Source organism: Solanum dulcamara, chromosome 11 (assembly GCF_947179165.1).
Source record: "Solanum dulcamara chromosome 11, daSolDulc1.2, whole genome shotgun sequence".
Classification (NCBI taxonomy): domain Eukaryota; kingdom Viridiplantae; phylum Streptophyta; class Magnoliopsida; order Solanales; family Solanaceae; genus Solanum; species Solanum dulcamara.
The window spans coordinates 63,088,787-63,109,159 of record NC_077247.1 but is presented as its reverse complement, the minus strand read 5'-3'; the positions used below and the strand labels follow the sequence as shown (position 1 = coordinate 63,109,159).

Here is a 20,373-nt window from a genome sequence, read left to right as displayed (position 1 = left end):
TCTATGAGGAATTCTAAGAGTCATATCAAGTAAAAGTCCATTGAAGCTTTTACCTTATCTAATCTATTTATCTATACTATATTAAAAGTATGAAAACTCTTAAAATATTGATTGAATTTTTTGTCATTCACTAAAAGATTCTACATTAGACAAAATCATTTTTTCACCAAAATATATTGTAAAGTGAAAAAAATCAAAAATAAAGGAATGCTAAAATATTTGATAAAGATAAATATATGGTAAGATGTATTAAGATAATTAATAATTAAGGAGTCTTAAAATATATAGTGAGAGAAAAATATAATAAAGAACTTAAAGATTGGAGTCCTAAAATATATAATAAGAGAAAAATATATGATTAGAGTCTAAAGTAAAAAATATTAAATTGTAATAATTCATATGTTTAAATTACTTATTACATGGCACTTAAATTTGCACGACACTTTAATTCAAAAAGGAGATTACGTAGCATCTTTGATTATTAATTTTTTATGTTAAATATTTTAATTTATTTTTAGATAAGTGAGTAATTGATATTTGTAATTACACTAAAATGTTTTCTATTATAATTAGAATTACCTTTTTGACGGAAAAAGTTTTATTAGTGGAATAATTTCTTTCATATTTGGTTAATTCTTTTGTTGAGAAAAAGAATTGTAATTGTAATTGAGTTTTAATTTGACTTTCAATTTTAGAACTTTGCATAAAATCTTGCTAAATTTCTCGCTTGATAATCAAAGGTTAGTCTCTTTTTTTTAATTTTGATTATATTATTTATCTCTATTTTGGTATATTATTCATTAGTATTGTAGTTGAATCTCTAATTAAACTTATTTATTGAATTCGAAATATAATTAGGTATAGTTAAGTGTTGAATCTTGATACACAAAGCTTTTATTTGAATGATAAACTATACATTTAGGATTATACTTTTTAGATGCCAAGAAGTTCAAGACATCAAGATACATCATAAAAGATATATATTGAGAGATTGTTAACGGATGTTCAAGAAATCAAGACACATCAATTTTTTTTTGAGAAATTGTCAATAGAAATTCAAGAAATCAAAATACGCTATAAAAGATTTAAATTATTAATATTTTTCAAATTATTATTATTATTTCGGAAGAAGTTAAAATTATAGGAAAGATAATTAAATGTCAATGGAAAACGAAAAACTACAATTTAAATTTATTTTTATACATATTTTATTCATTTAGAGTAAGACTCACTTTAGGATTAGTATTCCTTCAACCAGTTAAGGAATATTACATAGAACTATTCTTAGTTTTAGACAATTCTTCCTAAACTACCGTAGGAGGGGTGGGGATGGGAGATTAGGTTTAGGTTTTGAATTCTTTTGGCAATTGAAATCTTGACAATATCGATGATTGAAGAGATAAATTTATTTATGATTTGAGAAAAGTTTTTTAAAATTTTAGTATGTTCTTGAAGTTTACAATAATAAATTATCTTGTATATTTTATAGACAATTGCTAATTGAGAAATTTTCCCTTCTGATCTTTTTTAATATCTCATATATAATATATAATTTGAAACTGATTTATTTATAATTTTGTACCGATTATTTGGATTGTTGCATTCCGTCACAAGAAATTGATTAGGTATTCTTAATTCACAACAATTAATAATCTTATTAATTTAAAATTATATTTGCCTATGCTTTATAATTGTTATATAATTGTTAATTGATATGCCAAGTCAGGTTGCTCATATTTTGTAAGGAAATAAAATCTATTATCTCTTTTAATTGATTATATTATATATATTATTCACAAATTATGTTATTAATAATAGATATTTGCAAATCAGCTGTAGTTCAAACCAATTTTAATATTATATGAAATACAAATAAAATAAATTATAATATTAAACATTAACACATCTATAGGTACAAATACTATAGAAGTAATTTATTTGACCTTTTCATCTTTGCACTGCATCAAAGTAATAACATTTATTTATTTTTACCATGAATATATTTATTTATTTTAATGACAAGTATTATGTATTTTCTCTTTTTTATTTATATATTTTAATGATGTGGCACACACGTGCAAAACACATACTCTAAACTAGTTTTTATAAATTGTCTTACAAGCCTTCCATCTTTCTATACTCATTCAACAATAGAACACTTGGGAGCTAGAAATTGAAATAGCGAAGTTTTACAAACGTGTTAATAATAATTCATATAAAGATGAAAAGTGGACATTAATTTAAAATTAAATGAGAAATTACGGCATTTTTTTCCATTAAACAATAGAAAGACGTAGAATTGGAAGTATATTCAATTATTTTATCTTCTTCTATTGTCAAATGAAATTATTTTTAGCACCGCAAATATCGGCAAAATAATTAAATAATATATTTTAATGTGACACTTATTTTAAAAGGCAAAAAAGGATGATTAGTATTTTGTTCAAAAGAGATAGAAATATGTAAATGACATATTTATACATTTGATGAATGGATTAGTAATATTTACGTAATTTTTTTAAAGTTGCGTACTCAATAATATGGATTACACATATAATAATTTGCTATTTTTATATATATTTTATTAATTGATGTGATACACATGTGCGAAACACATATACTAATTTAGAAATTTTATAGACACATGGTACTTTTTTGAATTTTGAATAGAGTCATTTCTTTATTGTTTTAATCATTTAGATTAGGTAAGTGAAAAAAATTGACATACAATTATTCTTATTAAAGAATCATATCTCATGATTAGAATTATCAAAGTGGGCTGGTCCAACCCAACCCTAAAAGGCTAGGGAGTTAAATGAGTTAGAATAAGCTGACCTTTTTAATTAAATGACCTATAAAATAGCAGCTCAATCCAACCCTAAGCGGCCAACGGGTTGAGACGGATTGACCCTCCAACCAAAAGATGGACAACACTGACATCTTAAAAAGACAATTAAACATTGATGAATACAACATCAATACGTCGAAAATTCACATGTTCATGAGTTGCAGACTTTAGTGGAATACTTACAAAACAACAGAATAAGCAAGATAAAACAGTCAACATTCATAAGATTCACCAGAACAACATACATTACATGATCATTGTTTTCATAAACTTGACAAGAAAGATGAAACGAAAAATTAGGTATAAACACAAAAGTAAAAGAGGTCAAAAATTTATAGTAATAATACCTTCAATTGCCTAGTAGTTGAATATTTGACAAAAACAAACACTACTTTATATATATATATAATAAATATTTTTAAAATTCACAATGCACGTGCTGGCCTATGAGGCTCACGGGTTGAGAGGTTGGCAGGCCAAATGAGACTAGGCCAAAAAGCCTCATTCCTAAATAAACTGAAAAAATTTAGTCTAATATCACTTAATTCAAAAATTGAATTGGATCGACCAAATCCATTTTTACAGCTTTACTCATAATGTAATTTGGGTTCTTACAAGTCAAAATTCAAATGGGCCCTTAAATCATCCTATTTGTGCAAATATTTGCATGGTCGTTCTAAATCATATAAATGATGACGAATGACTTTTTTTAATGTGAAAATGTTTGCATTTGGAACTCAACAAAATTTTCTTGAAATTTGAATTCAAACCCAAAAGTGATGATTTTCGAGCCTTCTTTTGAAAGAAAGGACTAGAAAGGTCCACGTTTGAGCTCAGAAAAAAAGGAAAAGGAAAAGGAAAAGATGAGAAGAAAAACTCCATCTACTCAAATGGAGAAGACGGTGATTAGTGATACGTTCGATTATGATTCTTTTTCCGACCCCGACGGCGATAGTTTTGACTGCTGTGAGGGAAGCGCTCACAAGAAGAGGAGGAGATTGACGCAGAAGAATCTATTCCAGTTGTGGGGGCTTGAGAATCCTAACCTTCATCTCCCACCTTCCACAGCTACTTCTCTTGCTTCCCCCAAAAACCAACAGCGCCTTTGCCCCTTCTATAAGAGGATTCCAGGTAAGGTTCCTTTTATATTTTCCGTACGTGCTTTGGAGGAATTCTTAGTTGCTGCACTTATTCCTTATAATATATATACTATATGACAAGGGCAGGCCTTGCTGTTTCAGTTTCGTATGTTTTTTTTTTTGCTTGACTAAGTGTATTGAGATTCCTACTGATTCTACCATCTTAACTAATGCATTATTCACCTCTAGGACTATCAATTTTCTTTAACCTCACACACTTAATTGGGAATTGGTTTTCATTAGTTTCTCATGTCTCCAGTCTGCTGTTACTCAACATTTTATAAGTCATTCATTCATTCAGGAACTCCCTTCACTGTTGACGCATTCTGCTATGGTCCAGTCAAAGGCTGCTCTGCCTATTTCCTTAGCCACTTCCATGCTGATCATTATATTGGCTTGACCAAAGGATGGTCACATGGGCCTATCTACTGTACCGAACTCACTGCTCGCTTGCTTAGAATCTGTCTTAATGTTAGTCCATCGTAAGGACTCTTTTTCCCCTCGTCAAGTGTATTAGCAAGAAAAGTTTCTCCTTTTTGGTTATTTTACTCCTTCCCACCTCAAACAAGTGTACAGGCCAGTTAATAAGTTCTGTTGATTTTTTGCAGTTTCATCTGTCCTCTGGAATTAGGTACTGAGTACAGCCTTAAAGGAATCAAAATTACTATGCTTGATGCTAATCACTGTCCTGGTGCTGCTCTCATTCACTTCCGTCTCCCAAATGGACAATGTTACTTGCACACTGGAGACTTTAGGGCTTCGAAGCTGATGCAATCATATCCAGTTCTTGCAAGCCAACGCATTAATATACTTTACCTCGACACAACATATTGCAATCCAAAGTACAGGTGTAATTCTCTTTGTTCTATGTCGTGGATATATGTTCACAGTTGTGCCAGATGTTAATTTCTTGGAGATATCTATTTCAGGTTTCCTTCAAAAGAAGATGTTTTGGAATTTGTTGTAGGCATCACAAGAAGATATTTGAATAATCATCCAAAAATCATCGTGGTTGTTGGTGCATACAGCATTGGAAAAGAACATGTGTATTCTGCAATTTCCAAGGCACTGGGGGTATCTTAGCTTCTGAATATTTCTTGATATCTTTATGATATTAATCCATATTATGACTTGATGAATATCTAGCAACCCTATAAAGGCTTAAGAGTTAATGAGTTGCTAGAAAAAAAAATACACTGACCATTTAGCAGAAGATGAAACTGCTCTGCTCCTATAACTTAGGTTTCTAAATTCTTTCTCTTTATGGATGAATAGCATGCCATGTGGCAAACTATTGAAATTTCATTTGTCTTTTTGGGATAAGGCAACAATTTGTTATAAGTTTGCCTACGATGTGCCCATTAAAGCTAAACTTTATGCTGTTTATTTGCTTAAGAAAGTGAACTTCTGTACAAATTATTAGCTGACTGGGTTTATTATAAATACTTAATAGGTAAAAATATATGCAAATGCCTCCAGGAGGCGCATTCTTCGATCTTTTGGCTGGTCTGGAATTTCTGAAAATCTGTCAACCAATGGGAGAGATACACCTTTGCACATATTGCCTATATCGTCCTTGAGATTTGAGGTCTGCATTAGCACCTCCTTTAGATGATTGATGGGTTTTCCTTTTATAACTTCTTCTGTTGATGTTTCCCAAGATTCTGCAGCATTATTTGGCATCACAAGACGGACAGTACACTAGCATGTTGGCATTCCGACCAACAGGTGACTCATATTTGTTATATATAGCTTGTGACCCATCTATTTAAGTGGAATTTTGTCCCTTATTTCATGCAAAAGATCCTTACCGTTACCTTTTTACAGGTTGGACTTACTCAGAGACCATCGGGGACAATCTGAACTTAATAAAACCCATTTCTAAGGGCAACATCACTATTTATGGTGAGATAAATTGGTGCTTCTTGGGAGGTTTAGATCCTACATATTTTTTATTTATAATTTGTATTATTTACTGTAAGTTACGGCTGCTTTTTGTGGCTCCTAGTTGGCTGAGGTATTGGATCAACCCTTCTACCTCTTTAATTTCCTGCAGGTGTTCCATATAGTGAGCATTCTAATTTCACAGAGCTGCAGGAATTTGTGCAGGTTAAGATGTTTTTGCACAGTTCTTTTTGCTTCTTGAATATTTAATTAATGTCATCTTTGCCAACTGGTAGAACTACCAATTGTGTGTTTCAGTCTTCCGGAGCTATTTCCCTTTAAAATTTGACAAAATATTGCTATATCCCAATAATGAAAATATTTGGTTTTGCAGTTTCTGAGGCCCGAAAAGATAATTCCCACTGTGAATGTTGGAAATGCTGTTAATCGTGGCAAGATGCAATCATACTTCCAGCAGTGGCTGAAAGCCTGAAAGAGCTGTTCTTCTGGAGTTGTGTAGTATGGTTATTCTATTCTTTCTAATTCTTCTAGAGATTAGGAAGTGGATTAGATAGGTTATTGGAATGGGAATGGTGGCTATAGAGTTGTAAAGAGTGTTTTGTAATCTTTCTATAAGCTTGCATGGCGAGGCAAAAGGTCTCTTGGCCTCCATTCTTGCTGATTGCGTGCTATGCAAGGTAGTTTTAAATCCTTGGAATTTGTTGTAGTGGTCATTTTATTTTGCAACTCAGAAGTGCAATCATTCGTAAATAGGGTTTGACAAAGGAGATGAAGAGCAAAAAGGCAAAAAACAAAAGGCCTTTTAAACTTATTTTAAATGAGAAATGGTTATCCTTCAACTAGTATACAAACATTGGTTATATTCCAATGAGTTGTCTTAAAGATAGCTTACCTGGTGAGTATAATTTTATCAATAGATTTGCAGTAAAGTAGGATTCATTTCGGTTGTCATTCTGGGGGCTAGACCAGACCCGTGGAATCAATGTCAGTAATTTGACAATAAAGTTCGTTCTTTTGTATTGTCCATAAATTTCCTTTTTCGTCTCAAATGAATCATTCAGCTATTTAAATCTCTTTATTATCCATCTGTAATTTTAGCTAATAAGAAGCATCAATTAGATTTATAATCACATTTGGCACAGACGTCTTGAATAAATATGTAACACAAATTCGTTGAAGCGCCATAATTCAGAAGAAAGAAAAAACATCATGAAGAGGACATCTAAAATGGATAGAAAAATGACATGGGTCCAGGGAACGTGAAAGACAAAATCTGATCCCGTGTTCTTTCCCTGTTCAAATAGGGTAATGAAGGATCCTAATTGTTTTATGTTGACACGTAAACATATCTTTCACAAGAAACAGAAAGTTATTTTGATAGTCCATCAATATATCCTATATCTTGTATTAAACAACTCCGCTAATCCTGCACAGTACAAAGCAAACCAGGTCTCTGACTATTAGGAGGCAAAAATGTAATAGAAAATGAAAAGATAAAAAGAACAGACCAAAGATAAACCTCATTGAACTTGAAAGTTAAGTACCTTGTCTCAGAAGGCAATGCACTCCTCGTGGCTTTTACTTCTGATATAGATTGATTGCCCGCGAAGAATGGAAAGTGCCAGTTGGATATCACATAATCTGCTTTAATAGACGATACAGATCTATCTCAATTTTTCATACTGTACATGTGGGAACAGCCACTGATGAGAGACAAGATCCTAACGTTCTTAATTAAACCACCCGCCCAGGACCCTATTATAGCGATGGGCGATGGCCATTGGGCTGCCTGCTAGATGACGTAAGAATCAGAGTTCATTTGAAAGGACTAATATTTTATCAAGGTCGGCAATGAGGAATATAATTCTGCTAGGCATTGGAAGATCCAATTCAGCAACTGTTCTTTAGGGAGCTCCAAGAGCAGTTCAGCCTGAATAAGACACATCATTACACAAAACCACTTAAATATTGTAAACATGCCTTGCACATTAATTTTTTCCCTTTCTTTCAAATGAAGAATATGGAACCTTAGTGGATTAGTATAGGTATAGAGAAGATGGTAAAATCAACAAAACCACACCTTTATTTGGCCATCTTCAAATATCAAAGAATTCTGATGAATATCTGAAGTTGCTGAATCAGTTATCAACTTGAAAACCTTTTTTGACATGTTTGTTTTCATGCCAACCATCTTTCCTGAAGCATAAATGCTGGTAATTCCTAAATCAGCTGCCATTCTTCTGACATAAAGCTTTTTCAATAGGATTTCCATAGAGTAAGGTTCTTTGCCATACTGACGCCTCAGATTTTCCGTAAATTGCATCAAGCTGAAAATGTCCTTTTCAGCTGCTTTTTCAGCGCCATTAATGATTTGCATGGGATTCTCCAAATGGTTTATGTACTCAGAAGGAAGATGAGGGTTTATATTGATATCAAGCTGAGCAGGAAGTGAAAGAATTTTGAAAGGTTATACCCATTATTTGCAATTGCCAATGGAAGTAGTTCAGCAGATAAACTACAGGCTATATCTTTCATAATGGATGTAAAAGTAGAATAACTTTAATAGGAGACAAAAATTCTTACAAGCCATTTGTAGAACCACCAGTCTATAGTTCCTATACAAAGTTGTTTCCACATGCCTAGCAAACCAATGTGGTCATGCTCAACATTTATAACTAAGATTCCCTGATCACGCGTTCCAATTCCAAGCAATTTGTCTTTATTTTTCTACCTTTTACTCTTATTACATGTTCAGATACAAGAGATGATGATAAGGCAGAAAATTAGAAACTCAACTGAAGTAGACTAGTATATCTTTTGAGGATAAAAACATAATAAAAGCCTAATTGGGTGTGTTTATGAAAAGCTCATAATCCACTATAGTAGTTAGGCAAATTCTGGTTGTACATGACTCAACATTTACTAATTCAAGAATAGTGTCCCAGATGGATGTGTGGGCATACTAGGAGCGACAGGATTAGAAATGAGGCTATTCGAGACAAGGTAGGAGTGGCCTCGGTGGAAGACAAGATGCGGGAGACGCGACTGAGATGGTTTGGGCATGTGAAGAGGAGAGTCCCAGATGCACCAGTGCGGAGATGTGAGAGGTTGGCCATGGATGGTTTCAGAAGAGGTAGGGGTAGGCCGAAGAAATACTGGGGAGAGGTGATCAGACAGGACATGACGCATTTACGACTTACCGAGGACATGACGTTAGATAGGAGGGTGTGGAGGACACGCATTAGGGTAGAAGGCTAGCAAATAGTGGCATTTCTCCCCCTTAGCTGTAGGCGTATTAAGGCACTATGATTCCTTGTATCTTGTACTTTGATTTATGGTATTTATGTTACTATCTAATAATACCTACTGCTTTTGTGCTTTGATTATTTCGTTATCTATTTATATACTTTGAATACTCTTGTCTGACCTTTTTTTATGCTTCTAATGAGCCGAGGGTCTTTCGGAAACAGCCGTCCTACATTGGTAGGAGTCAGGTCTGCGTACACTTTACCCTCCCCAGGCCCTACGATGTAGGATTGCACTGGGTTGTTGTTGTTGTTGTAAGATCCAAATTTCTCTAGTTGACATTCTAACTAATCATTAAAAAACAATTAATGACAGTTCCTCAAAATAGCAGCACGGATTAGGTATTGGAGAATGGGACACAACCACAGACGTACAATGTATTTTGTACTCGATAAATGTATCTACTTATAGAAATTATAGGGAGCATTAAATACCTTCATTGCAGGGTAAGGAACTGATATTACACGATGCTCATCAACCTAGAATAACATAAAGATAACAGATCTCATTATCTTTCATTTTGAAAGGTACATTATTGATGCATAGACATATCATAATCTCAAAATAAGAGAGGATGGCATGCAGAAACCAATGCTATCTTAGGCACATACCAGTCACTTTTATCTTTGTAACTAGTAATAATGGAATAAAAGGATGATGCAAACAGACCTTTGACAAGCTTTCAAACAGCATCTCAAAGAATAGATCAATGCCCACATTGCCGACATCCCCTGTCTGTTGCTCACCAAAAATATTGCCAAATCCTCTAATAGCCATGTCTCTTTCTGCAAGCTGAAAACCCTGACCAAGTTCACAGCACTCTTCAAGAGCAGCAAGCCTCTCCTAAATTGTCAAATGAATGGCATGTTACAGCCATAATAAAGATCAATCTTCTGCAAATAACTTCACACAAGGTACATATCATGGAATTCGTCCTTGATAAGATAAAATTAGAACCCCTATTCTGTTGGAAAATACCACAACATTACCAGGATAAAGGCAAGAAGACAGAATATATGAACCGTCTCCTACACCTCCTGTCATTAGAAAAATATAGAGGAAAAAGAGCATACTAGTGCATGGTCAGAAAGAAGTGATTTGTCAGGATAAAATAAGTGTGCATGAGCTTCCTTATCCGCCCGTCCGACCCTTCCACGCAACTACAATAATCAAAGAGGGAGTAGGAATTAGAAAGAGTATCGAAGTCACAGCAATTAAAATTATAACGATCAATAACAACAATAGCTAAGAATCTGCAAAGTAAAGGTATGGAATTGTCAAAAGCACATCACCATGTCCTGATTAGCCCATGGTCATAATATGGGTCTCATAAAGTCTGTCTGAACTGCAAAAACTACAGTATTGAAATAAGCTATTACGAGACAAGTTAATCAGTTAGCTAACAGTGGAAGGGGCCAAGTTTTGAAATTAAGGGCTGAAAATCTTTGACCAATCAACTTTAGTAGTAATACAATGAAAAAGAAACCGGGAAAGATAAAAAAAGATACTTCTTCACTGGAGTTTGAAATCGCTACATTAACTAAGTAGAAGACAATTGATTGACTTCATCACCGCAGCTGCAATCGCAGGCCAGTGGTTCCCCCATGACCCCATGCTCAACATCACAAGAGAAGACTTCGCAAAATATCACAGAAAGGCTGATTCAACGACATTTGTTCTCTCTAACAATTCCTTCGCTCATAAAAATCTGAGCTTGAATGCCACTACAAGGAAACTAGCACTATATATGCTATTGAACTTCGATGTAATCTCAAACTACAAGGAGTTTTTGAATGTAACAAATACTTGCTACACTATAGCCAAACTACCTAAGTTATCCCAAAAGGTAAATTTTCTCCTTTAGCACCATTAACCGTCTTGTGTGATTAATAAGGTATATTAAGCTTGCGTAAAGATTCTATATTAACTCAGAGCTGCGAAAACGGCACATGCTGTCAAGGAATATCAAATTCATGTAAAATTGGACAAAAGGCTGTGTCAAAATAAACTGTTTCTATCACTTATGCCGAAGAAAATTCAACAGATATAAACAAATGATTTGCTTCCTGGTTTCAATGTCACTGAAACAGTGCAGGAAAAAACTACCAATAGGAATGGGAAACAACATGACACCAAAATCCTGCTGTTTGTTTAGGCAAGAGAATGTAAAAACCTGATACAACTGTGCAAGTCCAAATTGCTGAGCATCTTGAATGATGATTGTGTTTGCATTTTGAATATCAAGGCCACTTTCTACTATGTTTGTACATATAAGGATTCTAATATCTCCCCGTGCAAATCTTTCCATAGTTTCCTCAAGCTGTTTTGAGTATTGCTGCCAAAAAAAGATGAAATGGCATGTGAGACCACTAGAACTGAACAATGCAGTGTAGATACTATGTAAATATGAGTTCTATCTTAGATTATATCTAAAGACTGAATGAACTTAAGTATTCTATCAAAGGTAATACTTATGAAAAAAGCACCAACTTTTTAGAGCAAAAGCAACAGTCTATGCTCCAATAACTTAAACTCTACTTTAGTACAAGTGATACAGAATTAGTAATATTGGCCACCATTGTTGTTGCAGTAAGTTGACATGACTCTTTAGTCTTTAAAGAAATTTTTTCTCATTAATGTGTTGGTTTTTTTAAAAAAGATGGTGCAGCAAAAAAGGGTGAAAACATCTATCCATAATTTTATAAGTATAGAAGGGATTTAAATAGCCAACTTGATTACATAATCTGCAGCAAATTCGCATAACAAAAATTCAAAAAGGTTGAGTAATCTCAGCAACTTCTTATGCTAAAAATTATTGCAGTAACTGAAAGCAATTTTCAACACTCCTCCTTTGCTTTAGTTATTGCAATTTAAATATTGATCTTTCTCTTATTCTTTCTTTTTCTTCTTTTGGTTTTGTGCTTAAAAAAAACCTTCAATAATCTCATCTTGTTTGAAAACTCTTTTGAAAGTGCTTACATCTAAACAATGATAGGATTTGCAAGGAGTGTTCATAAGGATTGTTCTTCCATTACAACAGTCCATAAATTATAGGTTTCAAAATATGATTTCATTCTCACTTACCAAATTTGATAGTTTTCGTCAGTGAAAATTTGCGAGGTATTGAAAAAGAGATTGTTGCTTGTCATGGTTGAAAATAGGTAAAATTGGTATTGGTTAAAAATAGCCCGTGCATTGAAAATAAGCACGGGTTGAAAATAGCCCTGACAGGTTAAAACTAGCCCTAACGGGTTAAAAATAGTTCTTTAGAAGAAGTCACAGTTGATTGATCAAATGATTGATTGGTTGACTTTCAATTGCAGAAATTAAAGCAAACTCATTAAATCCCATAATTACCTTTCCATGAGCAATAGCTATTTCAACATGTGGAAATGCTTGTTCTAAGAATTCCATAACATCCTCCAGACCTGCGAGCAATAGACAAACCCATGTAACTACAACGAGTACAATGGATGAACTCCAGCAAACTCCTCTACAGCCTGGCCACCAAATTACATAATGCTACTCACAATTAATGTGCATAAAAAGGCAAAGAATGCATTACCTTTAATACGGGGCAATACATAAAAAACTCGGCCACCACGGTCCAATTCATGCTTGATAGCTGATATTACTTTGTCCTTGCTGTAAGCTGAAAGATGCGTTCTTATTGGAACTCTCTCAGGAGGTGGTGTTGAGATCAAACTGTTTGAGTGGAAAAGAAAATGAAGGTATCCAAAAAGCAAAACAGTCAAAAAATTGAGCAGGCACAACATTGACTTGAATGTAACTTCACAATTAGTCAAATCTAGCCAACATTGGCACTGCTAAACGAATGATACCCAAATTCAGCTGCTGGAGTGCCCAACAGTGTAGTGGATACTTCATCAACAGCCATCCAGGGCTTTGATAAATTGAAACAAACTCGGTGGTATTACCTAGCGTCACGAAATCCAGTTAATGCTAAATATAGAGTTCTCGGAATAGGCGTTGCTGAAAGTGTGAGTACATCCACTGAAGTTTTAAATGAAGCAATCCTCTCCTTCTGTTTTACACCAAACCTCTGAAAAGACAAAGAGTAATTCAGAGGGAGATCAAATATGATGAATCGGTTATAGGTATGAAGGATGTCCAAAAGACACACACTCAGACAGAGAGACACACACAAACTGTCTCTTTTTTTCTCTTTCTCTCTCTCTCTCTCACACACACACACACACACACTCTATAACAGAGGAAGGTTCAGGGTTAACTATCTTCTTCAATAAATTCAGTTTACTATCCATTTCAGTGATAACGAGAAAAATTTAGTATCATGAATAAGTGAACACCAGCTGGGCCATAGCTCCCCACTTCATCATGGGACCCTATCAAAATAGAGAAATAGCACCATAGGCTTGCCCCATCTAACAAGCTAAAACACCTTTGCCTTAAACCTTCATGGTTTTATTCGGGCTAATTTACCTTTTTTCATCTTTGGATTTTGGATAAAGTTTCTTTCGAGCATTTTTATAATCACGGGATAATATGAAAATATAGTCATAGTTGCCCTTATTATAGATCAAACGAAGAATTGCATTATCAGGCTTTAGATCAATGAGACTGATTTATATAAGGGAAGCAAAAAATTAGAAAGAGTGAGTTTATGTATACTTTTTGCCTCGTTATAAGGCCTTACTCACACAAGTAACCAACCTATTTCATCCGTGACTAAATTCGAAATATTACTTCCTTTCGATGCAACTGACAAACAAATAATCCAAAATATAATGGCACCCAAGGGTGTGGCCTAGTGGTCAATGTACTACGTTAAGAACCATGAGGTCGCAGGTTCAAAATCCAGCAGAGACAAAACCACTAAGTGTTTTCTTCCCATTTGTCCTAGCTTGGGTAGATAGAGTTACCTGATACGTGGTACTTGTTGCTGGTGGGAGGTGGTATCTCATGGAACTAGTCGAGGTGCGCACAAGTTGGCCGCGATACCACGATTATATTTAAAAAATCCAAAATATAATGGCATTTAGATATCTGGAAATACCTGTTCCTCATCAACCACAAGTAGACCCAGATTATTATATTCAACCCGATTGCCAAGTAGTGAATGAGTCCCAACAATAATGTCCACACATCCGTCTTTAATCATACTCAAGTACTCCTCTTTCTCTGACTTGGTCTTGATTGAGCAAAAGTAGGTGGCAAAGAAAGCCAAAATTAGAACTTAGAATAAGGTTATGGTGGCTACTTGGACAAGGTAAAAACAGTGTCAACACCAAAGAACTAAAACAAAAATAACATATGTAAGGAGTTCACATTGAGAACCATTACCACTCAGATTTTGGAAGGAAAATACTAAAAAGAAAGAGAAAAAGACATCATTTCTAGTTTGGTGCACTTCCTTGCATATTTGAACGGTCATTCTTTTGTTTTTTCTTCTTAATAATCAAAGAGGCAGACAATAATTAAGAGGAGTATACAGATATTAAATAATATTAAACCATTTCAACAAGGTGATTTTTATTTTTTATGTTAGTTTGAAATAAATAACAATCAACAAAGAACCTATTTGATGGTGCTAAGTCCTTTTTAATATGAGATACAACTTACCCTTTTCAAAAAATAATTAAAAAATCAATTAAGCATGATTTGTGAAACTACCTCAAACTGCATAAAATCCTCAATGGACCATAAGATTTAATGTGTCTACATCAGCTTGACTTTCATGGAAGTATATCAACAGAATTCCGTATTATAAGGCACTCCAATGAACTTAAGATATTTTTTCTTGACATGGACCTATTGATCAAAAAAGCTAATTTTAAGAAATCATGAGATGTGAAAAGATAGGTTTTGCAAAAAACAATATGAGCAAATATTTAACATTGAAGCTCGGGAGCAACCACATTCTTAACATTGAAGCTCGGGAGCAACCACATTCTTTTACCAAACAACCTATTATTTGAATGATGAAGAGTAGACGTTCAAGTAGAAAGTGCTTCTTAGGCATGGTATTGCTAAAAATTGAGTTATGCACCTGAAACCTGCTAAGAAGTCCAACTCTTATGTTAAGATATCTTGAGAATCTCTCTGAAATAACATCAAAATGTTGTTTAGCTAAAACTATAGTTGGCGCTAGAACCATAGCTTGCTTCCCTGCAGAGACTACACAGAAGATGGCACGCAGTGCAACCTCAGTTTTACCAAAACCAACGTCTCCGCAAATTAATCTGTCCATTGGGTTTTCCCTCTCTGTCAAGTCCCTTTCTACATCTGAGATAGCCTGTCAGTGGAATCCAAAACTGTAAGAAACAGAAAAGGTTTTCCATTATAGGTAAACTAGTAAAAATGCTTGAAGTTTTCAGGAAATGAATAGCAATAAGATACTCTGACTAAAATGTGCCAAGATAACTACACTTTTTGGATATTGAGTAGCAATAAGTTATTCTGAATAGAATGTGGCAAGACAACAACACTGCTAATTTTTGTGCTGTTAAAATTGTCATATATGTCTTGCTGAACCAACTGGATGAAAAATAATAATTGCAGCTAAACTATACACATGGAAAGAACCAACAACAGCTGATATTTGCAGAAGAAACCTTGCAGGTGGATGTCAGAATTTAAATGATACATAAGAGACAATTAAAAACCTGTTTCTGATCCGGTGTGGGCTCAAAAGGGAACTGAGATGCAAATTCAGCCATAGCTGGAGTCTTTGGGTATGGAGGCCTTTTTTGTTTTAACCTGTGTAGGTATAGCTCCATTAGATCTACAACCATTTTCTGAACTGCAACTTTTCCCTTCATCCTTCTCCTCTCCCATGCACTAGTATCACTTAACTTGCTCAAAGTCCGTGGCCTTTTGGTTTCATTAGGGCTGAATAATTAAAAATGCACTAATCAAATAGTAATCTAGACTATCTCTCTGGCACACGAAATTGATAATAAAAGACATTTCCAGGTTTCCCTTGGCTTCACAGTTATTCATAACACAAGAGAGTCTTTCCAAGGGCGGTGATAAAGTATAATAAAAGGCAAAGCCTGTATCTCCGCCTTAATAATTAAATTTCTTCCAAACCGAGAAACAGACCCCCATCTCACCTCTGGAAATGTGATATGCAGCGATTTCGCTAAGGATAATTATAGAAAGAGCAGATCCATTTCCTTTTTTGTTCAGCCTTTGCTAATTGAAAGGGAGGGCCTTCAAATCAAAAGGACCAGAGCAGTGTAAGGAGTGCCTGGAACAGATCAAAATATAAAGCTCCTATGGCATCTTGGTATTTGATATATGCTCTCGGTGAAACTAGCAAATAGACCTTTATTATTTGGCTAGCTTCCCATGGGAAACTAGCTGGTATATAGGGATTGGGGTTTTGCTAAAAACTCATCTTCCCCTTTATACAATAACTCAGGATATTCTTGAACACTTATTCTCCATGATTCATGCACAAAAGGAACATGTTCCTGCAGGTCTTGTAGATGTTTAACTCTGCAAGATGCCTACTTCCTTGGAACTAAGAAGCATGAGGGTTAGAAAGCAGATAGCTTGTGACTAAGGAAAAGAGGCTAACTTGAATTAAAAGGCAATTTAAGTGATCTCGTGAGGAAGTATCATCCTAACTGGAAAAAATATTATTCAAGAAATCACTTAGATTGAGAGGAGCAAAGCAAAGTTTCTACTTGAAAAATCAAAATTCCTTTATTATTAAGGAAATTTGGCTATTGTTTACCTTACCTTGTAAAAAAAAAGTCAGAGCTATGCCCTCTATTAGGAACTGAAAAGGAGAAGGCCCCTATAAGTTGTATTGGAGATTGAAGCAGCATATTGGTGAGTATGCAAAATCTTCTCCACTACTGCATAATTTTAAATACGAAAAGGGGGAATTGACCAGCAGTGGCTCAATAAGCTCAGGAGGTTGGGACGGTGAAGCCAACTAACATGTGGTGGTAGTAAAAAGTAGTTTAACAAGGAATTACAGGTACATACAAATATATAACTAGGTGGTAAGTAAAAAAGGAGTATTGCACTTACAGATTGTAACGGTAGAGTAAACGAGATGCCTGCTTAACGGGCAATTTAGCCATACCGTCAGCGTACTCAATAAAGACGTATTCAATAGGCTCCTTGGAATCCCTTGGAACGTCATATTTGATGCCGACGAATCGTCCAATTCCAACCTTCCTGTGGACCACGTAATCGCCGGAACGTAGAGTGTAAGGGTCCACCTTGTAACTAAAGGTAGGTTGTGGTGCATCATGTGCAGCACCTTGTCTGGCTCTGTCGGTTTTGAGCTTCTGGAGTCCCCTTTGCTGCTGCTCTTTGACCAGCTGAATGTACATATCAGCCTCCTCGGAATCCATGGTCGGCCTAAGAGGGGAGTGATCTCTCTTAGCATGCTCCCGGCGAATTCGCTCGTTGAGTAGAGAAATAGCGTCTCGGTCCTGCTCCTGCCTTGCATTCCGTAGTCGGGGAGGCAATTTGGTATATACAGCATCGGCATTAAGGACATTGGTTAAGGTAATAGAAGAGGAGAAGGGAGAGGGAAAAGAGGGCTTTTGAGTAGTGGGGAAGAGTTTGCAGAGACGAGTTGTGAGAAAGCACTCTTTTTTAAAGCACTCCGAGGGAGACGAGAGGAAGGAGGCCTTAAAGCACTCCGAGGGAGAGAAGAGGAGGGAGGCCTTTGCAGCGGCCATGGACTTGTTGTGGTTTATCAAATCAAAGCTTAATTACCCACCATGTGCATCAATGGAGCTGCCGGGTTTTCCATATTATCTGTTCCCTCGAAACATCATGATGTACTACCAGTATTTTATTTTGTCAAAAAAATATCCCACATATGCTCACTCCTTCTCAATTTGTTCTTTTCTTTGAGAATTTATTATTATTATTATATTTTCTTTCACATACAGGTAACACCATTGGGCACTTTAGTACATACATACAAACAAGCTAATTGAAAAGCTCCGTGAATACATCTTATTAAAAATATTTATTCTATATTATTTGATAATTTATTAAATTAAAATAGAATTAATTAATTTTTTTTATTTTATCCCTACAATTAATATGACCTTTTGAACGTAAACAATTCTCAATATTAGTTATTCCTAAACAAAGGATAAAATGATAAAGACTTCCAATGTATTAATAATTTCTTAATCACCATATAAAGTTGAAAGTGTCTATCTAATATGAAAACGGAGGAAGTAATATTTTTTTTTTTACAACATTTACGTTTACTCTAAATGCAGGTTTCATTTAACTATATCTGTTTCATTTCAATCCTTGATTTCATAATCAGATCGGATCATATTCATATCTCCTTTCCATAGCAAACCATTAGGCAGTCGAACATTTCATGATTTTCTTTTCTCTTTCTGATATGAAAAAACCAAGTTACATCAAGAAGAACCAGCAAAGTTTACGTGTTGATGTTGGTTTCTACACTGTTAATAGCAACAACAACAACAACAAGCCCAGTATAATCTCACCATGTGGGGTCTGGGAAGGGAAGAGTGTACGCAGACCTAACCTCCACCTAGAAAGATAGGACGACTGTTTCCGAAAGACCCTCGGCTTAAGAGAGAAGAACAAGAGAGGAACAACAAGGAAACAAGATAAAAGTCAGATAGAAACAAGCATATCGAAAACAATATATAAATATGAATAATGAGAGCGAGAAAGTCAGGGTAGGACAGACCGGAAAGAGAGGAGTATTAACTACTATAGATAAATAGGATACCAAAGTATACCGGACTAACAAATGTAAGCAGTAATCAAATGCTAAAATCAAATGTTAATAAACAAATGAGCAAAACTACGACTACTATGGTGAAAAGATAAGCCACCTAGCCTACTATCTTAATCTGAGTCCTCCACAGCCTCCTATCTAAGGTCATGTCCTCGGTGAGCTGCAATTGTGTCATATCATGTCTAATCACCTCTTCCCAATACTTCTTCGGCCTCCCTTTGCCCCTCCTGGAATCGTCTATAGCCAACCTCTCACACCTCCGCACTGGAGCATCTGTGTCTCTCCCTCGTCACATGCCCAAACCATCTCAGTTTCGCTTCCCGCATCTTGTCCTCCACCAATGTCACTCCCACCTTATCTCGGATATCTTCATTCCTAATTCTATCCATCCTAGTGTGCCCACACATCCACCGCACAATTCGCATTTCCACGACTTTCATCTTCTGAACATGAAGTTTCTTGATTGGCCAGCACTCCGCCCCGTACAATAAAGTCGGTCTAACCACCACTTTGTAGAACTTGCCTTTGAGTTTTGGTGGCACTTTCTTGTCACACAGCACTCCGAAGGCGAGCCTTCATTTCATCCACCCTACACCAATACGATGTGAAACATTGTCGTCGATATCCTCATCTTCCTGTAAAATAGACCCAAGATACTTGAAGCTTCTTTTCTTTTGAATGGCTTGGGTACCAAGCTTCACTTCTCCGTCAGCCTTACGCGGCAGGCCACTGAACCTGCACTCCAAGTATTCTGTCTTGGTCCAACTCAATTTAAATCCTTTAAACTCCAACGTCTGTCTCCAGCCCTCCAGCTTATCGTTAACTCCGTTGCGAATCTCGTCAATCAGGACTATGTCATCCGCGAACAACATACACGAAGACACCTCACCTTGTATTTGTCTCGTCAATTGATCCATCACCAGGGCAAATAGAAACGGCTAAGAGCTGATCCCTAGTGCAACCCCATCATAACAGAAAAGTGCTCCGAGTCTCCTCCTACCGTCCTTACCCTGGTCTTAACTCCATCATACACGTCTTTAATCGCTCTAATGTACTCCACAGGTACAACTTTCGCCTCCAAGCATCTCCATAGGACCTCTCTTGGCACTTTGTCGTAGGCCTTTTCTAGGTCAATGAATATCATGTGACTGCTCCACCAATCTCCTTACAATATGAATGGCTTCTGTAGTCGAGCGCCCCGGCATGAATCCAAATTGGTTCTCTGAAATAGACACACTTCTCCTCACCATCGTTTCCATCGCCCTTTCCCAATATATACCAAGTACCAACTAAAAAAAGGAAAGAAACTCTAGCAAGTAAATGAATTGGTGGTACATTTGCTACTCTGGAAACAAACATGTGCCTACGAATGGCTACATGGATAACTGAAGATGTCAGGAGTTGGATGATCAAATAGAGAGAGTTCC

The 20,373-nt window shown here is 35.5% G+C and overlaps 2 protein-coding genes across 4 annotated transcripts; one reads left to right on the top strand and one right to left on the bottom strand.

Moving 5' to 3' along the window:
- The first annotated feature begins 716 nt into the window (after positions 1–716).
- LOC129874452 (DNA cross-link repair protein SNM1) lies at positions 717–6,743 on the top strand. 3 transcript variants are annotated; one of them, XM_055949739.1, is made up of 10 exons: positions 717–740; positions 3,626–3,979; positions 4,289–4,469; positions 4,596–4,835; positions 4,917–5,061; positions 5,441–5,575; positions 5,649–5,715; positions 5,815–5,892; positions 6,044–6,096; positions 6,266–6,743. In XM_055949739.1, exons 2-10 carry the CDS (start codon positions 3,712–3,714, stop codon positions 6,362–6,364), a joined length of 1,266 nt encoding a protein of 421 aa, XP_055805714.1. In that variant the 5' UTR covers positions 717–740; positions 3,626–3,711; the 3' UTR covers positions 6,365–6,743. The 3 variants fall into 3 exon arrangements, with proteins under 3 accessions (XP_055805714.1, XP_055805715.1, XP_055805713.1); XM_055949740.1 differs by lacking the exon at positions 717–740 and having other exon boundaries at positions 3,564–3,979; positions 5,658–5,715; XM_055949738.1 differs by lacking the exon at positions 717–740 and having other exon boundaries at positions 3,566–3,979.
- Positions 6,744–7,007: 264 nt separating this feature from the next.
- Positions 7,008–18,019, bottom strand: LOC129874451 (ATP-dependent DNA helicase At3g02060, chloroplastic). The gene is made up of 14 exons (XM_055949736.1): positions 17,227–18,019; positions 15,846–16,071; positions 15,230–15,475; positions 14,237–14,371; positions 13,137–13,261; positions 12,764–12,903; positions 12,556–12,626; positions 11,372–11,533; positions 10,272–10,358; positions 9,868–10,041; positions 9,633–9,677; positions 7,973–8,329; positions 7,437–7,822; positions 7,008–7,318 (listed from the first exon to the last, which is right to left on the bottom strand). The coding sequence occupies exons 1-13, from the start codon at positions 17,886–17,888 to the stop codon at positions 7,721–7,723; spliced, it is 2,532 nt and encodes an 843-aa protein (XP_055805711.1). The 5' UTR covers positions 17,889–18,019; the 3' UTR covers positions 7,008–7,318; positions 7,437–7,720.
- Positions 18,020–20,373: the final 2,354 nt, after the last annotated feature.